At 34.7% G+C, this 17,233-nt stretch overlaps 1 protein-coding gene across 4 annotated transcripts in view; it reads right to left on the bottom strand.

Annotated features, from left to right (window-relative positions):
* The window catches only part of FMN1 (formin 1), a 170,747-nt gene that overhangs the window by 93,545 nt on the left and 59,969 nt on the right, over positions 1–17,233 (bottom strand). For all 4 annotated transcript variants that reach the window (XM_079308080.1, XM_079308082.1, XM_079308081.1 and 1 more), the window contains one exon: positions 7,424–7,485. In XM_079308080.1, the coding sequence (XP_079164206.1) occupies positions 7,424–7,485 (62 nt within the window). The remainder of the gene's footprint in view (positions 1–7,423; positions 7,486–17,233) is intronic.

Here is a 17,233-nt window from a genome sequence, read left to right as displayed (position 1 = left end):
TAAATATTTATAGAAGCACAATGAACAGCAATGAATACTTCTCAATAGGGATTATTCAGCCAAATAGTGCCATAAGAACAAAAAAAAAGTAATTCTACACTTTAAGAAACTATTTTCCCTCTTCATAATGAACATAACTTTTGCTAAAAGTTCTGAGAAATTTTAGAGATTATTAGCTGCTCCACCAAAACACTGTTCTCATGTGCAATTGAAACAACAAAAGGAGATTCTATATAGATAAGCAGAACTTTAATTGTGGAAATTTCTCTGTGTAAAAGACAAACCTACTTTAAACTAACATATCCTGCATGCTAATTATGCATCACCACACTACTCTAGACATACCCACTATAAAATTTGAAGAAAATACTGCAGATTAAAATGTCTCAGAAAAAAACAGCTTTGGTCAATTACTCAAATGGGAGCAATTGCAGCAATCCTAATTTTACCCCTTCCCATCAATGCTTCCATGTGTACTGCTATGCAGAAACTTTCTCTTTGACAGAACTAGTATCTCATTCAGGGACCATGATCCAGACAAAAGTTAAAAACTGGATAATGGTAAGAAGCAAGCTTATAAGACTTCTGCACCGTGTGTGCTGAAGTTGAAAGGCCCTCATAAAGGAGCACAACACCAGTATAGTAAAGGCATGATAATGCTGACCTGGAAAAACAGATTCTTCACTTGCTCAAATTGCAGAATTCCTGCAAAATGAGTCACAAGTCATTTTAGTCAGTTTTCCTCATGATACACCTTCTTTTACAAAAAAACTACTTTGAAATTCTGGGATTCAATGTATAGTTTCAAAATAAGTTAAAAATTAACTGTGACTGAACGTTTCTGCAAATGTAAGCATCCCAATAGATCTGTTAAACCTTAGGCCTATGAATAATAAGATTACCTGCCTATCCTAACACATACTGTAAAGTCCAGTTTATAGTTAAACATCCTAAACTTAAAACTTAGGACAGTAGGAAAAACTGTAATGAAATTACTTATGTGATGAGATCAAATCTCAACTAACAAAGCAAGGGAAGGCATTGCTCACTGACCAATAAAAATAAAACCAAATACTGAATGGACTGCATTCATTCCAGGACACATATTCTGGAGAATATTGCCCACATATAAGTAAAACTTGTATTGTGATGCCCAGACCCAAGTCTTTGTAATCTATCTCCCACTGTTTTCTGTCCTAATTTCCAGGCTACCTCTTTTGCCCTTCATCTTGCCAGTGTAGTGTCTCAAAACTGCATGCTATAAGCTCTGCTGGTCCTAGTATCTCTGCTCACTATTTTTAACCTGAAATTGTACCTTTCACATCTTCATAGTATGTCCAACTCTCAGTGTTTTGACACAGTGTTATTTTATAACAACTTTGGTGGCTTTGTGGAAATCAATTCAAGTTTGCTCAACACCAGAGTGTAATCAGTGATCACTAGATTTGCAAAGTCAAAAGCTCCTAAAATCAGGTCTTTACTGAATACTAGAAAAAAAATAGCTTTATTTAACAAATTTTAACTTTCAATTTCAGGCAGATTTTCCCTTTATCAGCAAAACGCTCATCCTTGACAAATTTGTCCCTATTCCTGTTAAAACCAGGAATATTACAGGCAGAATATTTCAAAAGCATAACATTAAATTTAATTAAAAAAAGCCTTACAACTACTAGATTTAAACAAATATCTGGTGTAAATTTCATAGTGCAGATAATTTTGGCAAGAAAGCATGGTGTACATGTTTTCAAAATCAAAATGATAACTTTGTTACTACTTAATTTTTAATGGCTTTTACAATTCCATGATGACACTTAAATCAATTTCTCCTGTATACAATTGTTTCCTATGTTACACAGATCTCCAATACCTGTGAAAATAAAATGTCCTCTTGTTCAAAGTGTGTGCCCTACTTTACTCTTCTGAGTGCATAATGTATTTATTCAAGGCAAGGTGATGGGATAAATTAACTTCCATAATATATGAAAAATTAAGCAGGTTATGATTAATTTTAAGAGTTTTGTTTTAGCCCTAATTAAGCAGAATATTTTGTAATGTGTCTAAAATTGAGCAGGAACTCAGTCTTGCTGAAGTTTAAATGATATAAATTGTCCTGCACTATGCACATTTTAACACTGTACTACTATGTCCATGTGCTGAAATAGTGTTAAAGAGATTTCCACTGTTTTCAATATAGGGTATATGGTCTGTGGTAACTTCTTAAATAAACAGGAGAATCCTTGGATCAACATGTGGAATTAACACCATTCTGCAGCTGACACAAAGTTTAAACAATCCAAGTCTCGCAGTGAAATTGCATTGAAAATAACAGAATGGCAATATGGCAAGTGGCCATATGGAAAAAAACCCACAACAATGAAAAAAAATAATCTTCTGGTATGTTCAAGCTATCTGATAAGAAAATATTAGCAATGTAAACATATTGTTAAAGGAAAATAAGGATGAAAAGTATACATTGCATCAAAAATATGACACATAGGAAGTCAATGGAGGAGAGGAAGGGGGAAAATTTTGCTCAAGTATCAGAGAACAGCAGGGATGCTTAAAAGATCATAAAAAATGTGATTATAGAGTATGATTTGGATATAGAAATTGTAATGTGCACATTTTTAAAATATTAACTAAGCACTGAACTGGGGAATATCTTCACACAACATGAAGAATAATTCCAAACTGCCTTTCTGAACGAAGATGAAATTGTCAAGTGGTTCCAGAGAGATTAAGTGCTGCTTGCTGTAGAAAGTTACTGTTAGAAAGTTACTGCTCCTCTCATTTGTTCTGTAGTCTACTATCTTACCTTCTCTAGCACTGGCTAAGCAAATTTTTTAGTATAGGAAATTTTCTTTTTCCTGCTAGGATTTTACTATTTTAGGAAATGCAAACTTCAAACATATTGTTGCTTACATTGTCTGAGAGCCTTAGGAGTTCTGAAATCAGTATTTTAATACAATTTAATAGAAGTTCAGTCTTTTTTTCTCACAACTTTTATGCTCTTTTCAGTCTTTACATTTTTTCCTCTCTGGCATCGCAGAGAGGCTCTGCAGTGAATAGGGAGAATTCTCTCAAGAGGGCAAAGTTACCAAGAAGAAGGTTCATAAAGGCACACAGTACACACACAGTGGTGTAACCACACATTTAGCAGCTGAAAGACTGAAACATTTCAAGTTAGGCAAGATTAGTATAAATAATTAACCACAAGCTGGGAGACCTTCATCAGTTCACCACATGGAAATGCTGAAAAGCCTGAACAGCTCATTAGGAAAGACTGACTAATAAACCCTTGCTGACCTTGGCTGCTCCTTTGAGCTGCAACTCCACCAGAGAGAGAAGCATACATGATACAGATTTTCTTCTATATGTGCATGCTGGAATACAAAATGAAACAAAGTACACTCGAAGCAACCAGACACCTTATGGATGCATTTAATCTTATAAAAGTGAAAAACAACAATCTCAGCATCCTGAAGCAAAATTTTATTACAAAAAGTCAGCATATATCCAAAGTCCATATGTATTCAAAGTTTTGGGTTTTATACATACTGTGGCATATTGAAGCTTTCAACATTATTCATCATTGGACCCCATATTTTAATAGTAGATTTCAAAACATAATGACTTCTCACAAATCATGGTATTTCTATCCCACGCAAGAATTCACATACGCACACACAAAACTGAGGGGGAGAAAAAATTTCTTCTTCTCCAGAAAGGAATAACAAAAAATCCCTAAGAGGATCCAGGTCAGATTTTTTTCAATTTATTCTGCTCAAAAGTGCTACAGTTTGCTGTAATAATCTATGTATTTTAAATATATATATATATATATTTAGTCAAATTAAAATATTGTAAAATGTTTTGATTTAGTGTTAAAACATCCAATTTCTGATGTACCCTCTGAAGGTGAAATGAAATTTACTTTTACATCTAAGTAAAAGCCATTTTAAATTGCCAAAATAAAACTGAAATCTCCCATCTCTATACAGAGATATTTTGAAAAGCATTCTGGCATACAAGATCTTTCAACACTATTCACCATTGGCTCCCACAGCTGAATTACAAATTACAAAATGTTGCAGAGAGAAGCAACACCTTTTGTCATATTCATGTTATAATTAAAGAGCTATGGAAGCATTCATAAATGGAAGCATATTAACCATGAGGGAAAACAAATGATCTTTAAATTATCAGATAATTTTGACTGGTGCTATGACTTTTCCTTTCACATTCCTTTTTCTCCCACATTTTTCAGTGTTTTCTGGGGCACTTTGAGACACTGGTCTTTAATCTCAATTTATGATATGAAATAGTTTTCAAAGTTAAGGAAGCTCTTCTGTGAAAAGGAAATTACTTTCTACCCACTTCTACATTTCAGCTCTTGGAACTTCCACAAAAAAAGAAAAAAAATGCAAACATTACTAAGGAGGCCACAAAGGTCACTATGAACACCTCATGATACATTCTTCTCTAAATGAGGCCAGCTTGCTCTTTCTTAATGTCATGGCTTTATACCAACTGCATTACCATTCACTACTTCTTAAGTTTCAATAATAAGTTTATAACTGTGATAGATGCAATTATACAGGTATTTCTTTCAAAAATTTGCCATGAGATATTTTAAGGGATGTAAAAACAGGATTTTATTATATAATATTAATTGAATTATTTATAAGCTAGCTATAATTAATTTTTATCAAATACCTATTAATATTTCTTACACTCTATTATATGAAATGCATTATACAATACTATTATGTAATATAAAAACCTGAAGATACTAATATTCTCAGTTTGGAAATATGTAACAGATCTAGTGAGCTGGTGGAAGCCTAATAACCTGTATCAGAGAAAAACACCCATGCATAGGGTACAGGGTTAGAGGACAGCTAAAGACTTTCCTTCCATCTTCAAAAAGCAGTATTAAACTCCCACATAACTAAAGATAAATGGATATTTGTTAACTTTGTTCTAAAGGGAACAAGGAGACATTAGGGAAAAACTTCTTTACTAATTTTATCAATTTAACTTATAGGAAAAAGATGTATGGCACACCCTTGTGCAGCTATGTGCTGGGTTAAATATTAAACACTGCAGACAGAATATCACCTTGAAGTAAATTCCTTTCCTTCAGAGGTCAGGAGTTCATTTACATTATTTTGATTTGCGTTATTGTCATCTATTTAGTTGGTTATTAGATACACTAGATTTGGTTCTGCTGAACAAACGCTATGACAGTGTTGACAGCTACAACTTATCGATTGAGAAACTTCAATTCTAGTTTCATAATGTGCAAGATAATTTCTAACCTAAAGCTAGAACAGATACACAAACAGCAGGCAGGATGACACCACACTCGGTTTAGAAGGAAGTATGAAACCTGCACACGTTTTTGGGAACTTTTTTGGAAAGACTCAGATGACATCTAGTGGCAAGAGCAGGGAAAGCAGAACACTTTATACAGAACGGAAATCGATCCATGTCTTAAAAATATGTTATTTAGTATTTTGTAAATATTAGGTGAATAATTCAAGAAATCCTATGAATGCAGCAAAAGCATTACCTGTTTTAGATATTACTTTCATGTGGATGATTCAGTTGAATTATATACATTAACTTCAAGAGTTATACAAATTGTTATGCAATGAGACATGGTACAGATTCATCCATAATCGACTTGGTGTAACATGTTTCAATCTTAATAAGTATACACACTATATGACAAAAGCTGATTTCAAGTGACATAAAAAAAAGGAACAAAGCTTCAAGTTCTGATGATAACATACAGATGGCAAAATAAAAATGCAGTACAGTAATTCACCCTCCCACCCATTGATTGTTGTGTATCTTTCAGGACTGCTACACTCACTGCAACTTCAGTCTCACAGATTCAGCACCAGCCCCACAAACCAGAGGTATGGATAAAACCCTGGCTGCAGTCTGGGTATTCTGTATGAAGTTTATAGGAAATTAACACAGTGATAACAAATACTGAAGACTTAAAACCAATCAGGAATTCCTAGTCACATACTCAAGGAAAAAAAAAAACTACAAAAAGAAACAGTAAAAAAGTATATGGTACTTTCTAATGCTAAAGAATAAACATATCACTCATTTCAAGGCTTCAAGGGACAGAATCTAGATAATGTTGGTTACTTTCACCTTTAGAGGGCAGTTTAACAATATTTTGAGAACTTTCCTGTACATATAACTTCCAGAACTTCTCAACATTTTCTAGGCCTTATTGGAATAACAAAGTCTAAGCATCTCACTCCTAACCTTTTTCAGAGCAAATATGATAATCAAACCTCCATAAACAGCAGACATGGGATTTGGATCAGTTTGTCAAAGAACTGATTCAGAGAAATTCCTGTCTGCAGGGTTCTCTCAGTGCATAGGACAAAATCAGATTTAACCCAAGAATTTTCAATAGTTGGGATATATATCATCACATTTTTCTGTTATATCTTTAAAGAATAAAATGTAACAAATTACTACATTAAACCATGATACAATTTTACTTCCCCATTACATGTTCTCATTGAAATTTTATAATTTCAATACTTGCATTATACAATGTGATCTGCCTAATGACACAGTTAATGTAGCAATGTACTGGATTATCAGAATTCCTCTTTTAGTAAATCTGTTTATTTTCCATTTTATTTGCCTTAGTGATGACAAAGGAAATACTGAACGTTTTTAATTGATGACCTGTACACTAATGACTTCGCATATGAACCCATAGTAGAACACAGTGGAGCTGTACCTAAGAATATATCATAACTGGTGAGAAAAGGAAGATGCTGTTGATTTTAACTGGGGTTGATCACAAAATTTAGTTATACTGCCTTTGGGTTCCTGCTTTTATGATAAAAACCAACTTCTTATAATATTTCACTTTATTTACCACAGCCAAAGGAAAGTGAGCTCTAATACTAAACTGTGTTATTTCTGATTTTGATAACTAGTTGGTCAAGTCTCCTTTAAAAGAGATCGATACAGAGTGCTCACTACTAAACTTCAGAGAGTCTCATACATGCTTATTTTCCTGTTAAAATTACAGAAAACTGCTTCTACAGAAATATGTTTCACTGAGAAGAAATACATAGCTAAACAGCAGTCCCAATGCAAAAATACTGCACTGCTGTGTTAGTAGGAAGAATTTAATAGAACAACAATAAGGAGAACTACAAAGAGGAAACAAATAAAACTACTTTTGAACAGCATTTATGAGTGCAGGTATAGATTTTAACCAAATTAATTTTAGCTGAGCTGGAGTCAACTGAAAACAACTCCTAGAAAGAAAGAATTAAATTCTTAACATTTGATAGAATGTGTATGTTTGCAGCACTTAAATCTGTAAAATGCACTAGTCAGGGAAATAAAGTAAATAATTACAAAATTATACCTTTAATGTTTCAATTTCTTCTTTGTGTTCCCTCTTTAAATGCAGAATGGCAGCTTGGTACTCTGTAGAAATAAAAAAAGTACATTCCCTTAGAGTCAGAAAACAATGAGCCATCTTCAGCACAGAATATTTCATACAACATCACAGGGTCCAGAATGCAGGTGTAGGTTCTCAAATAAATGATCTTTTACAGGGGTGATGGAAAAGAAAATCTGAACACAGCAATTAGCATTTTTTCTAAGACCACATGACCAGATTTTCCATGTTCTTTCTGAAAGAAGAGGATAAAACAGAGGTTGTCTTCCATGCCGAGAAGGAAGAATGGGGGAAAGATATGACAGACTGAAACAATAAAAGTTAACTTTAGTTTTGCCTAATTTTGCAGATAAATGAGGAACTGATAGGATATTATGTCATGCACATGCACACACACACACCCACTCACCTGAATTCTAAAACAACATGCACCAAATGCAGTGATTTAAATGGAACTACAAATATACAATCACTATACACAGTCTAACTGGATAAAAGAGCAATCACAAATATAAATTAAGACCTCAGAAAATGCCAAACAGCAAGATATAAAGAATTCTTACTCTTAATTCTATCATACAGAGATTATTACAGAGTTCAAGTACAGAATACTGTGAATGAGATACTGGATAGCTCTGCCATTTAGCAAGGATATAACAAAATGCAAAGGCTGAAAGCACGAAGAATCAGCAGTGAAAAAACCAGAAGGCCAGGCATTGATCACACAGGTTTAGTGATGGCATAGATTTACCAAATACACCCCTAGGACCACTAATGCTATGGTTCCCCTCAATCTGTACCATGACTACTTTTGGCCAGATGAACAAAGAAAAACCCCTTAAAAACAGTGGTGTAAGGCTTTAAGAGACCTTAAGAAAATATTTTGTACGACCCTGGCCCAGAAGATACAGCCCTCCTAAACAAGTGACTGGAGTTTGTTATTAGATGATCAAAGTCCTACTTCTATCTGCTTTCAAATCAAAATTCATCCAAACGTGTGATTCCAGTCTCCTGGCTTTGCTTCTGTCTCCTCAACTAAACCCTAATTTAAACAAGGATTGAAAACAGTCCAAAGAATTTAAATTTTACTGTCAATGGTCTCTAAGACTAAGAAGTTTGTATGATCCACTCAACAGAAGAACTAACAAAATAGCATTAAAGTATCAAAGTATGGACCAAAGTACCAGATCAGTAAAATATGCCAGTGCTTAGCTATACTTTTTGATATTTTTTCCTTTTTCTCTTCAAAGCCCTTGAAGGAAAGAGGAAAGAAAAACTGATCATCACCCTGAAATCTGTATGACATGGAAGCTTTTAATGTAAAGCTATTTTTTCCAGACACAGGTGACGTTATATGCAAGACGCTGAATTGATACATAAAATCAAAAGGGATCAATATTTCACAAAGCATAAAGTAAAAAACCTTGGTGATTCCAGCTAGTAATAGTATTTATCTAAATTTCTCCTTGCCCTCTAACACATCTCTAAGTAGAGCCTTCTGGCATGGAAAAATTGCCTGACTGCTCTGCTGGAATCACAACTGGTTAGGTCGACAAACTTTTAGATTTTCTGCTTTTTATTCCTTTGACTGGTTGATATTCACTCTGGATACAGGCTCTGCATATCCAGTCACCTAAACAGGACTCAAACCAGTTCCCTCAGGTCCCCAGGAAAAGTTGTGACCCTTCTGGCACCTCAGCCACTTTAAGCACTCAGTTTGCAGGGCATGAACCTTTCGAACGTCCTGACTTGAAGCTTAGCTATTTAAGGTCACATGAGAACCGAAGCAAACAACAGGCTTTGAAAATGCTCCTAATAATCAGTTCTTAGTTTGGCTAATAGAAGGATACAGATCTACCTTAACAAAAGATCTACTTTCTATGTGGGATTGCCCAATGCTTAAAATTCTTTGGGATTTTGCTAAGACTCATAATTCACCTACGCTGATATAGACCTGCACTAGCACCAGAAGCAGATTTTTCACTGTGTCTACCCATTCCCAACCTTCTGTTGCTTATTTTTCAATCTTGGCATTAATAATTGTGCAATTAGAGAATGATGGAAGAACCCTCATGAATGAAATATAACACGGCATAAGAAGTTTAAAAAATTTTTAACAATTAAGTATATATCATTGTTGGCACATATTTTTCATTGCTTCTAGCTGAAAGCTCTAAAATAAATTCCAGAGATTAAGTTTTGTAGCAAAGCAGAAGTAAGATAGAGAGTAGCAATTTAACTGTTTACTTATTCCTTAGAAAGTGCTAAGTTAAAAGAATTGATAATCCTAATTAATTCATTGAAACACTGTTACTGCATAAAAGCAAGTGCATCCTTAACTGATACACTCTGACAGATTTAAGATTGTCTACTATGACATGAAATGACATACAACATTGTAAGATTCTAATTATATTCTTTTTAGCTACAAGAGACTATCTATTGGATAGAAGCTGACACCCAGCAAAGTACTTTAATTCTCAAGCAAATGTTTATTTTTCTGTACAAAATATTATAATGAAAATGGCATCCTAATTATATTGTCTTGCAGAATATAAAGTAACTTGTGTCCTTTCCTTTTCCATGTTTTTTGAGATCAGCTTAATTTAGTATAATTGTACACATATAGTTAACATTCTAAGAAAATAAACAGAGATGCATACAGAGAGGGCAGTCAGAATCATTAAAACGCTGAAGAATTTGACTAGAAAAAATAATTGCATGTAATTCCAAAAATCAGTTCCTTAACATACTGGTAACACAATAATACAGTTTAATTATGAAGTGTTGTTGGGACGCTGCTTAAAGTGGTAAAAATCAAAACAGCAAAGTAAACAACAATGACATTTTGACAGGAAGAACTATAGTGGGAACAAAATGTATGTGAGGCTTTATCAACTATTGAATTCTTCAATTCCATTGACCAAAAAAAATATTCATGTAGACTGCACATAAAATCCAGAAATAGCAACGTACCACTGAGTGATTTGTCTAGGTTAAAAACTACCAATGCCAGTTTAAGAAATCTGATAGGGCTCCGTGTAGCCAGCCTGATTCTCACATAATCACTGTAACTCATTCAGCCTTGCTAGTTAGGACACATGAGCCCCTGAGGGCAGCTCTCAGAGCCAGCCCTGGCACACAGCTGAGTGCAGGACCTCCCACTTCCTGGGGCTGCCCTACCTTAAGGACCTTCCAGACTGACAGGGAGAAAAGCTTCTAACCTCAAACCACAGAATGGCTGAGGCTGGAAGGGACCTCTGGAGGCCCCCTGGTCCTCACTTCTCGCAGAGCTGATTGCCCTGGACCATGTCTAAATGGCTTTTGAACACTTCCAGGAATCTTCATCCTCCTCATCCTTTCTGGCAACTGTTTCTCAGTCACCTTCACAGTGAGAAATCGTTTCCTGATATTTAACCATGCACGACCTGGCTCCCACATTTTCACACCCCCTGTTATAGGGCCAAGCTAATCCTTGTGTCACAAGGTGACTTTACCGAGTTTGTGCAGAGTCAGGAGGGCTGTATTTTCATAAAATCAAAGAATCATTAAGGCTGGAAAAGACCTCCAAGATCAAGAATCTTCAACCAAGCATCTTCATGACCATTAAACTATACCAAGAAGTGCTACATCTACTTATTTTTTGAGTACTTCCAGGGATGGTGACTTGTTTCAATGGCTAACCACTCTTTCTTAATGCCCAAACTGAACTTCCCCTGGAGCAACTTGAGGCCACTTCACCTTATCCTATCACTAGGTGACTGGGAAAAGAAACTAATCCCTGGCCACTATCTTCTTTCAGGTAATGAGCAATGAGGTCTCCCCAAGCCTTCTTTTACCCAGAGTAAACCACCCCAGCTCCATTGGCTGTTTTTCATAGGACTTACATTCCAGATTCTTCATCAGCTTTGTTGCCCTGGACACCTCAAATTCAATTTGTTGCTCAAACACCTGAATTTCAATTTTGTGAAGCTTTAAATTCTTTTGTTATGATGGATAACAGAAGGCTGATTGTACAAATACCCTGTTGTACTTGCCTGGTCTCCAATCTGCCTGTGAGAAGACAGTGGCTGTAGGGCATAAATTTAGCTTCCCCTTAAGCAGATATTACTCTTAAGGACTTTTGAGACAAGCTAGATAAAAATCAGATTGCAAGTACCAAGTGCTCCATTCCTGAAAAATGACCAGACTCAAATCAGGATTTTGCTACTGAGAAAATAATTCAAAATATCACTTCTTTACAAAGGGCATTCAAACAAAAAAGTAAATAATCACATTGCACAGATTTCACTCCAAGGAGCTTGGAGTCTCAGTTTACATTTACTACTTCTAATTTACTATTTTTGCTTTGTTTTAAGAGTATGCCATCCCAAGAAAAATTTAATATATCATGTAAACTGTTGCCCACTCGGGCATATTCTTTACTTTCACAACCTGGTGCTTCCTGCAATCAATAATTATAACCTATTGAAGTTAAGCAAACTTTCATAAAACTGAACATTTTTTAAAGATAGTGAGATAAAGCAGAATTAAATTAAGATGTCTTAAATAAATATTTGTTACATTTTCTGATAGTTAGCAACATAATACCATGTCATTGTAAAATATTTCACTAAAACATTATTTTATAGTAATCTTAAAGTTGGCAAAGTACACAGGGAGCTGTAGAGAGGTCCCAGTGAAGACTAAAGATATGCAGTGACATGACAATGCAAAACTTCCTTTTTCCATGTTGTTGGGAAAATACATCAATTATTCATTGTTAGAAAAAAAAATCTACTTACTGTGAAACTTGAATTTCTATTACCCTCATTTTTTGCTATAGCCAGCAGATAGCATTCAGATGAGAGACTTCTAAGTTTGGGTTCAGGTCTTCCCTACTTATACTAACTTTGTATCAGCTGCAAATCCTCAAGTCTTGCTTTTCCAGTTCAATGCCATTGTCTTACTCTAGGTATGAACTTGTTATCTCATTAGTTTTTAATATAAATTTTTATTTTAATACAGTTTTTTGTCTTACCTTTTTCCTAATTAATAGCTTGCTAAATGTTTTTTGATAGTAACATGTATTTAACATTTCCTTGATCAACTGTATGTTCTTAAACGGTGCTTGGGAAAAAATAAAACACAAGTGACAAACTATGTAATTGCCATGATCCTGTTCTGCCACCCATTGATACAGCCAACATTAAAAAGTACCAAAACTTCCAATCATGCTATATTTGGTTCTGTCTACATGCAACTGCAGGAAAAAGTAATTCTAATTAGTATTTTATGTCATTTTTTTCCAGTTAAAGCCTGGAATTAACATCTACTCATGTAATGGGTTGCAAGAAGGAAATAAATTGTGTTTTAACTAACCACCAAGTGCAAAGAGGAATTATTATGTGTCCTGTAATTTCATGAAACATTTGCTTACGCAAATAGATAAAAGAATTGTTGTGGAAGCACAATGGAAAAGCTGAAGTGGCAAGCCCAAACAATTAAAAATGGGTGAATAAGGAAGATAGACACAAGATAAACAAAGGGCTTTAAATGCTGTATGGCAGTAGATATGGAATTTGTTATAGAATCACAAACATCTACTGTGTGAAACAACAGAGTATCACACATTGTGAAACAATGACAAATGCCTATAACCTTTTAGACACCAATATCTGCTAGAGCAAAAACTGTACAAATACACATTAGGGGTATATAAGTATGATGCCAGAAAATTTTATCCATATTCTCTTCAATAGCAATTTCTAAATTAAAAAGTACCTGGAAGAATTTGAAACAAAAGAAGAGATATTCGATATATTGGGCTAATTTTTAAAGAAGTGTGCTTTCTAAAATTTTGGCCCTGAAAGCTAAATCTTGCAAATAAAATATATAACCAGCTTGAATCTACACTTAATATTCATAAAAACTGAGCATCTAAAATAGCAGAATACTCTAGTATTCATAGCCCTTTGTTGTCTGAATATGAACAAGTCCATCGATATTTATTACCCTAACCATTCAGCTTTATTATTTTTATTATTTTTATTTTATATTATTTATATTTTATATTATGTATATTATTGATTATATTATTATTTTAGAATAAACATGGTGTCCAGGCAACATACCTGTAATTTCTGTGGGCCCTTTAGGGTCTATGGTTTCTACAGAGACAACCGAGTTAAAATATTGAAGTGCAAAGGATATTGAACAGACAGTTTAGTTTCAGTTGACTTCTTTAAAACACACTGAATTCCCAAGTAAGTGCACCTCTAATTCTTTTAGTTACAAATTCATATATCTCCAAAATCTCAACCATGATCTGTATTATCTGTATTGTTAACTGCGTTCAAGAAGGTGCATAGGAAGAGATGAGTGGTGAGATTTTCTGTTCCAAGAACAAGTCTAAGATGTTGTTTACTTATTTGTTTCATTAGGATGAAGGGAAAAAAATGAGATTTTTATGGGACAGGCAAATACAATTTGCCCACTTGTCTGGTTTCCCAGCAGGCAGGAAATAACACAAATGGCTTCCAACTGTAAGTACCTAAGTGCTTTCACAAAACTCTGCACCATCACCAGTCCTGTGAGCAAAAGCCCACTTTGAGATTTAGGAATGGTACTCCCCAGTTTGGTGCTCCCCACTAAGACTCCCCCAAATGACACACTGCTCTCTAGTTCCTCCTTTCCCTCTCACTTTCCACTGAAGCAGGATGGAGTTGACAACTGGAGACACCAAAAATGAAGATCACAGGTTGAGATATGTACAGTTTACTGGAAACAGCAATGAGATAAGAAAATGACAACAATATTAATAACAAAAATAATTAAGACAGAGGGTGATTCACAGGTAAAAATGCTCACCCTGGACCCTGAGACAATGAAAAATGGAGCATTGCTTCCCCTCTCCTGCCTGGAAGACAGAGTCCCTTTCTCCCCACCCCTAACAATGATGTACAGTAGTGTCAAGTAACATTTGGGTCCTGGATGAAACAGGGATATCAGGGAAATACAAAATGCTAGCAATTGAATCAAGGGAAAAAAGTGTCCCAGACCAAACTCCCCAGAAGCCCACTTAATGGCAGTCTATGCAGACAATATAACTTTTCTAACCTAATATCACTAATGGCATGTGCAGCGAAATTTTAAGTTCCAATACAAGTTGCTTTAATTAATGCAAAATTGTCTTAATACTGTCTTATTTCCTAAGAAGTATCCATGCAGCTGTGACGAACATGATTGGACTGTCATTATGAAACTTCAAAGGGAACAGTAGGGCTTCAAAGTACTTTGGATTTATTTCTTCTAATATGATGTCTACTCACATCATCATCTAAATGGTGTTTTGTAGTAGAATCAAGGAGTAGTTCTTCAGTGACACAATGTAAGAAGAGTTTATCCTGGTCATAAGGTTTGTTTTAAAATCTTATAAGATAATCACACTGAATCCTCACCAATATCTAGTATTCCTAACTCAATTACAAAAAAAGGATCAAGTAAGAAATAACCAAATCTTAATCCTTATGAAGTTTTAAGTCAGTAGATTGCTACTCTGTAATTCTATGAAAAGCATGACAACAATTAATGAATAAAGATACACAGAAAAATATAAATGCTTTGAAACATGTCTTAGTTTTGTCATTACTTCAGCAAACTGCAGAAGGGAAAATTTATTGTAGAAAAAAAGAGGAATACTATCAGAAACTCCTCTTTTAAAATGAGTTCCAACTCAGCTTCATTTAGTTATTACACATTTTGACAGTAAGTGTCTATCCCTGGCAGCGTTCAAGGCCAGGTTGAATGAGACATTGAACTACCTGGTCTGGTGGGAAGTGTCCCTGGCCCTGACAGTGGAGTTGGGACTATATAACCTTTAAGGTCTCTTTCAACCCAAACTATTCTATGATTCTTTAATTTGATATTTCAAAAGAGCTGCTTAAAAGGAGGTTCTGAGTCATGAGTATTTATTCAAAATGTCTTTCTTAAGCTTCACTTAAAATCCAAAAATGGCCAACGCTCTGCATGTCCTGCTGTTGGTGGGTGCAAAACTGAGCAAGAAAACAAAGGCACACCAGGGGCTATAAGTGAAATAAACTTCCAAAAATCAGGTTAACATAGTTAATTATTTTTCTTAAAGGACAATTAAAGCTCCTTTTCCTTCAAAAGACATCCCTATTGATTCATTACTGGGAGGTGTCCATGCACATTGCAGGAGTGTCGGTACTAGATGATCTTTAAGATCCATTCCAATTCCTGAATATTCTATGAGTCTTTGATTACTAATGACATTATCAGTTAGTACTTAATTAACCCACACATGGTTGTCAATGGGATTTTATTGCATTTGTCAGCCTTACACATGGTCTTGTTTTGAATAAGAATCAGTGTATGTGCAAATAGTTTCCCATAATTAATGTTAAGATCTATTATAGTTTTAATTTTCATTTGCTCCAAAGATTTTAGGAGAAAAAACACTGCCAGATTATAACATGTCTAATGTGAGATTAAGAAGAAATTAACCTAAATTCACTCATTTTAGTGGGATGGCATCCATTGAAAATGATGTACCGTAAGCTAGAATTCTGAAAACAGCTCCTAAACTATTACAGAACTTCTGTAGTCTAAACAAATTTTTAGTTCTATACAGTGGAAGATATTGCAGACTCAGCCTTTACCACTTCCATTCCATCAAGGAAAGATAAACACTACCTTTATGACAACAAAAGAGATCAAAGACTAGACACAGACAGACAACATTACACTGTTCTACCCACCTGGTGGTCCCTCCTTGTAAAGCTTTAGGTGAGCTAGAGACAAAAGCATAAGTAAGGTTGTATTTAAGCTTCACTCAGGGAATTTGTATTTGACACTCATTAGCCAAATATTCTAGCAGGGAGTCTTGCACACCCCCTGATTTTCATTCATTACTAAAAATATATAACTCAGTATTTTCAGCTCCCCCTTACATTATTTTGTCTTGCAAAAATGATCAACTGCTTGTGAACTGCCTAATTTCACTAGTACTGCCTATCAAATCAAACCACAATCAAATACCAAGTACTTAAATAAATTTCTACCATGTAAAAATACCCCATAGATGTTCCTTGGTTAAACATGGGCCACATGTAGTGACACTATGAAAACAAATCCCCCTCTGTAGTACCCCCACTACCAAAAACAGGCCATGCAAACTGAATACACTTGGAAATGTATCTATGAAGCTTTCAGCTTGATATATACACAGAATATCACTTGCTGATTTTCTTCATTCCTCAAGACTTATAACTGGAAATAACAATCATGCTCACTCATTAATGAATTTTCATGTTGTGTGGTAAGGGAAGGAGAGCAAAGCAGATCAGAAAGCTTAGATTTTTCTGAGATTAATTCCATGCAATCTTATTAGAAGACAGAAGTTTGGGGTGGGAACACTTTCAAAAATTCCTCATTTTGCTTTTCATTTCCAAAACACACATTTAAACAAGAAAGTATTAGAATGTGCAATAGCATTGACTGATATTGCTGACTTATGTGACAGACAAAATATGCCACCAGGTGGCAGAAATAAAACATAAAAACAAAAAATATTCCTAATGATTAGTAAAATAGGAGGCATACTTCACTGTTTTGCAAAGAAAATACACAATAATGCATGCTTTGCCTAATACATAGAAAACTGAACATGAAATAAAACATGGATGTTTTGGACAACCTACGTAATCAAAATGTCTAATGTATGTTCAGTTTTATCATCACACAGAACTAGTATGAACACAAAGCAGCAATAAT

The sequence above is a fragment of the Erithacus rubecula genome (assembly GCF_903797595.1).
Source record: "Erithacus rubecula genome assembly, chromosome: 6".
Taxonomy (NCBI): domain Eukaryota; kingdom Metazoa; phylum Chordata; class Aves; order Passeriformes; family Muscicapidae; genus Erithacus; species Erithacus rubecula.
This window is presented reverse-complemented; position numbering and strand designations above follow the sequence as displayed.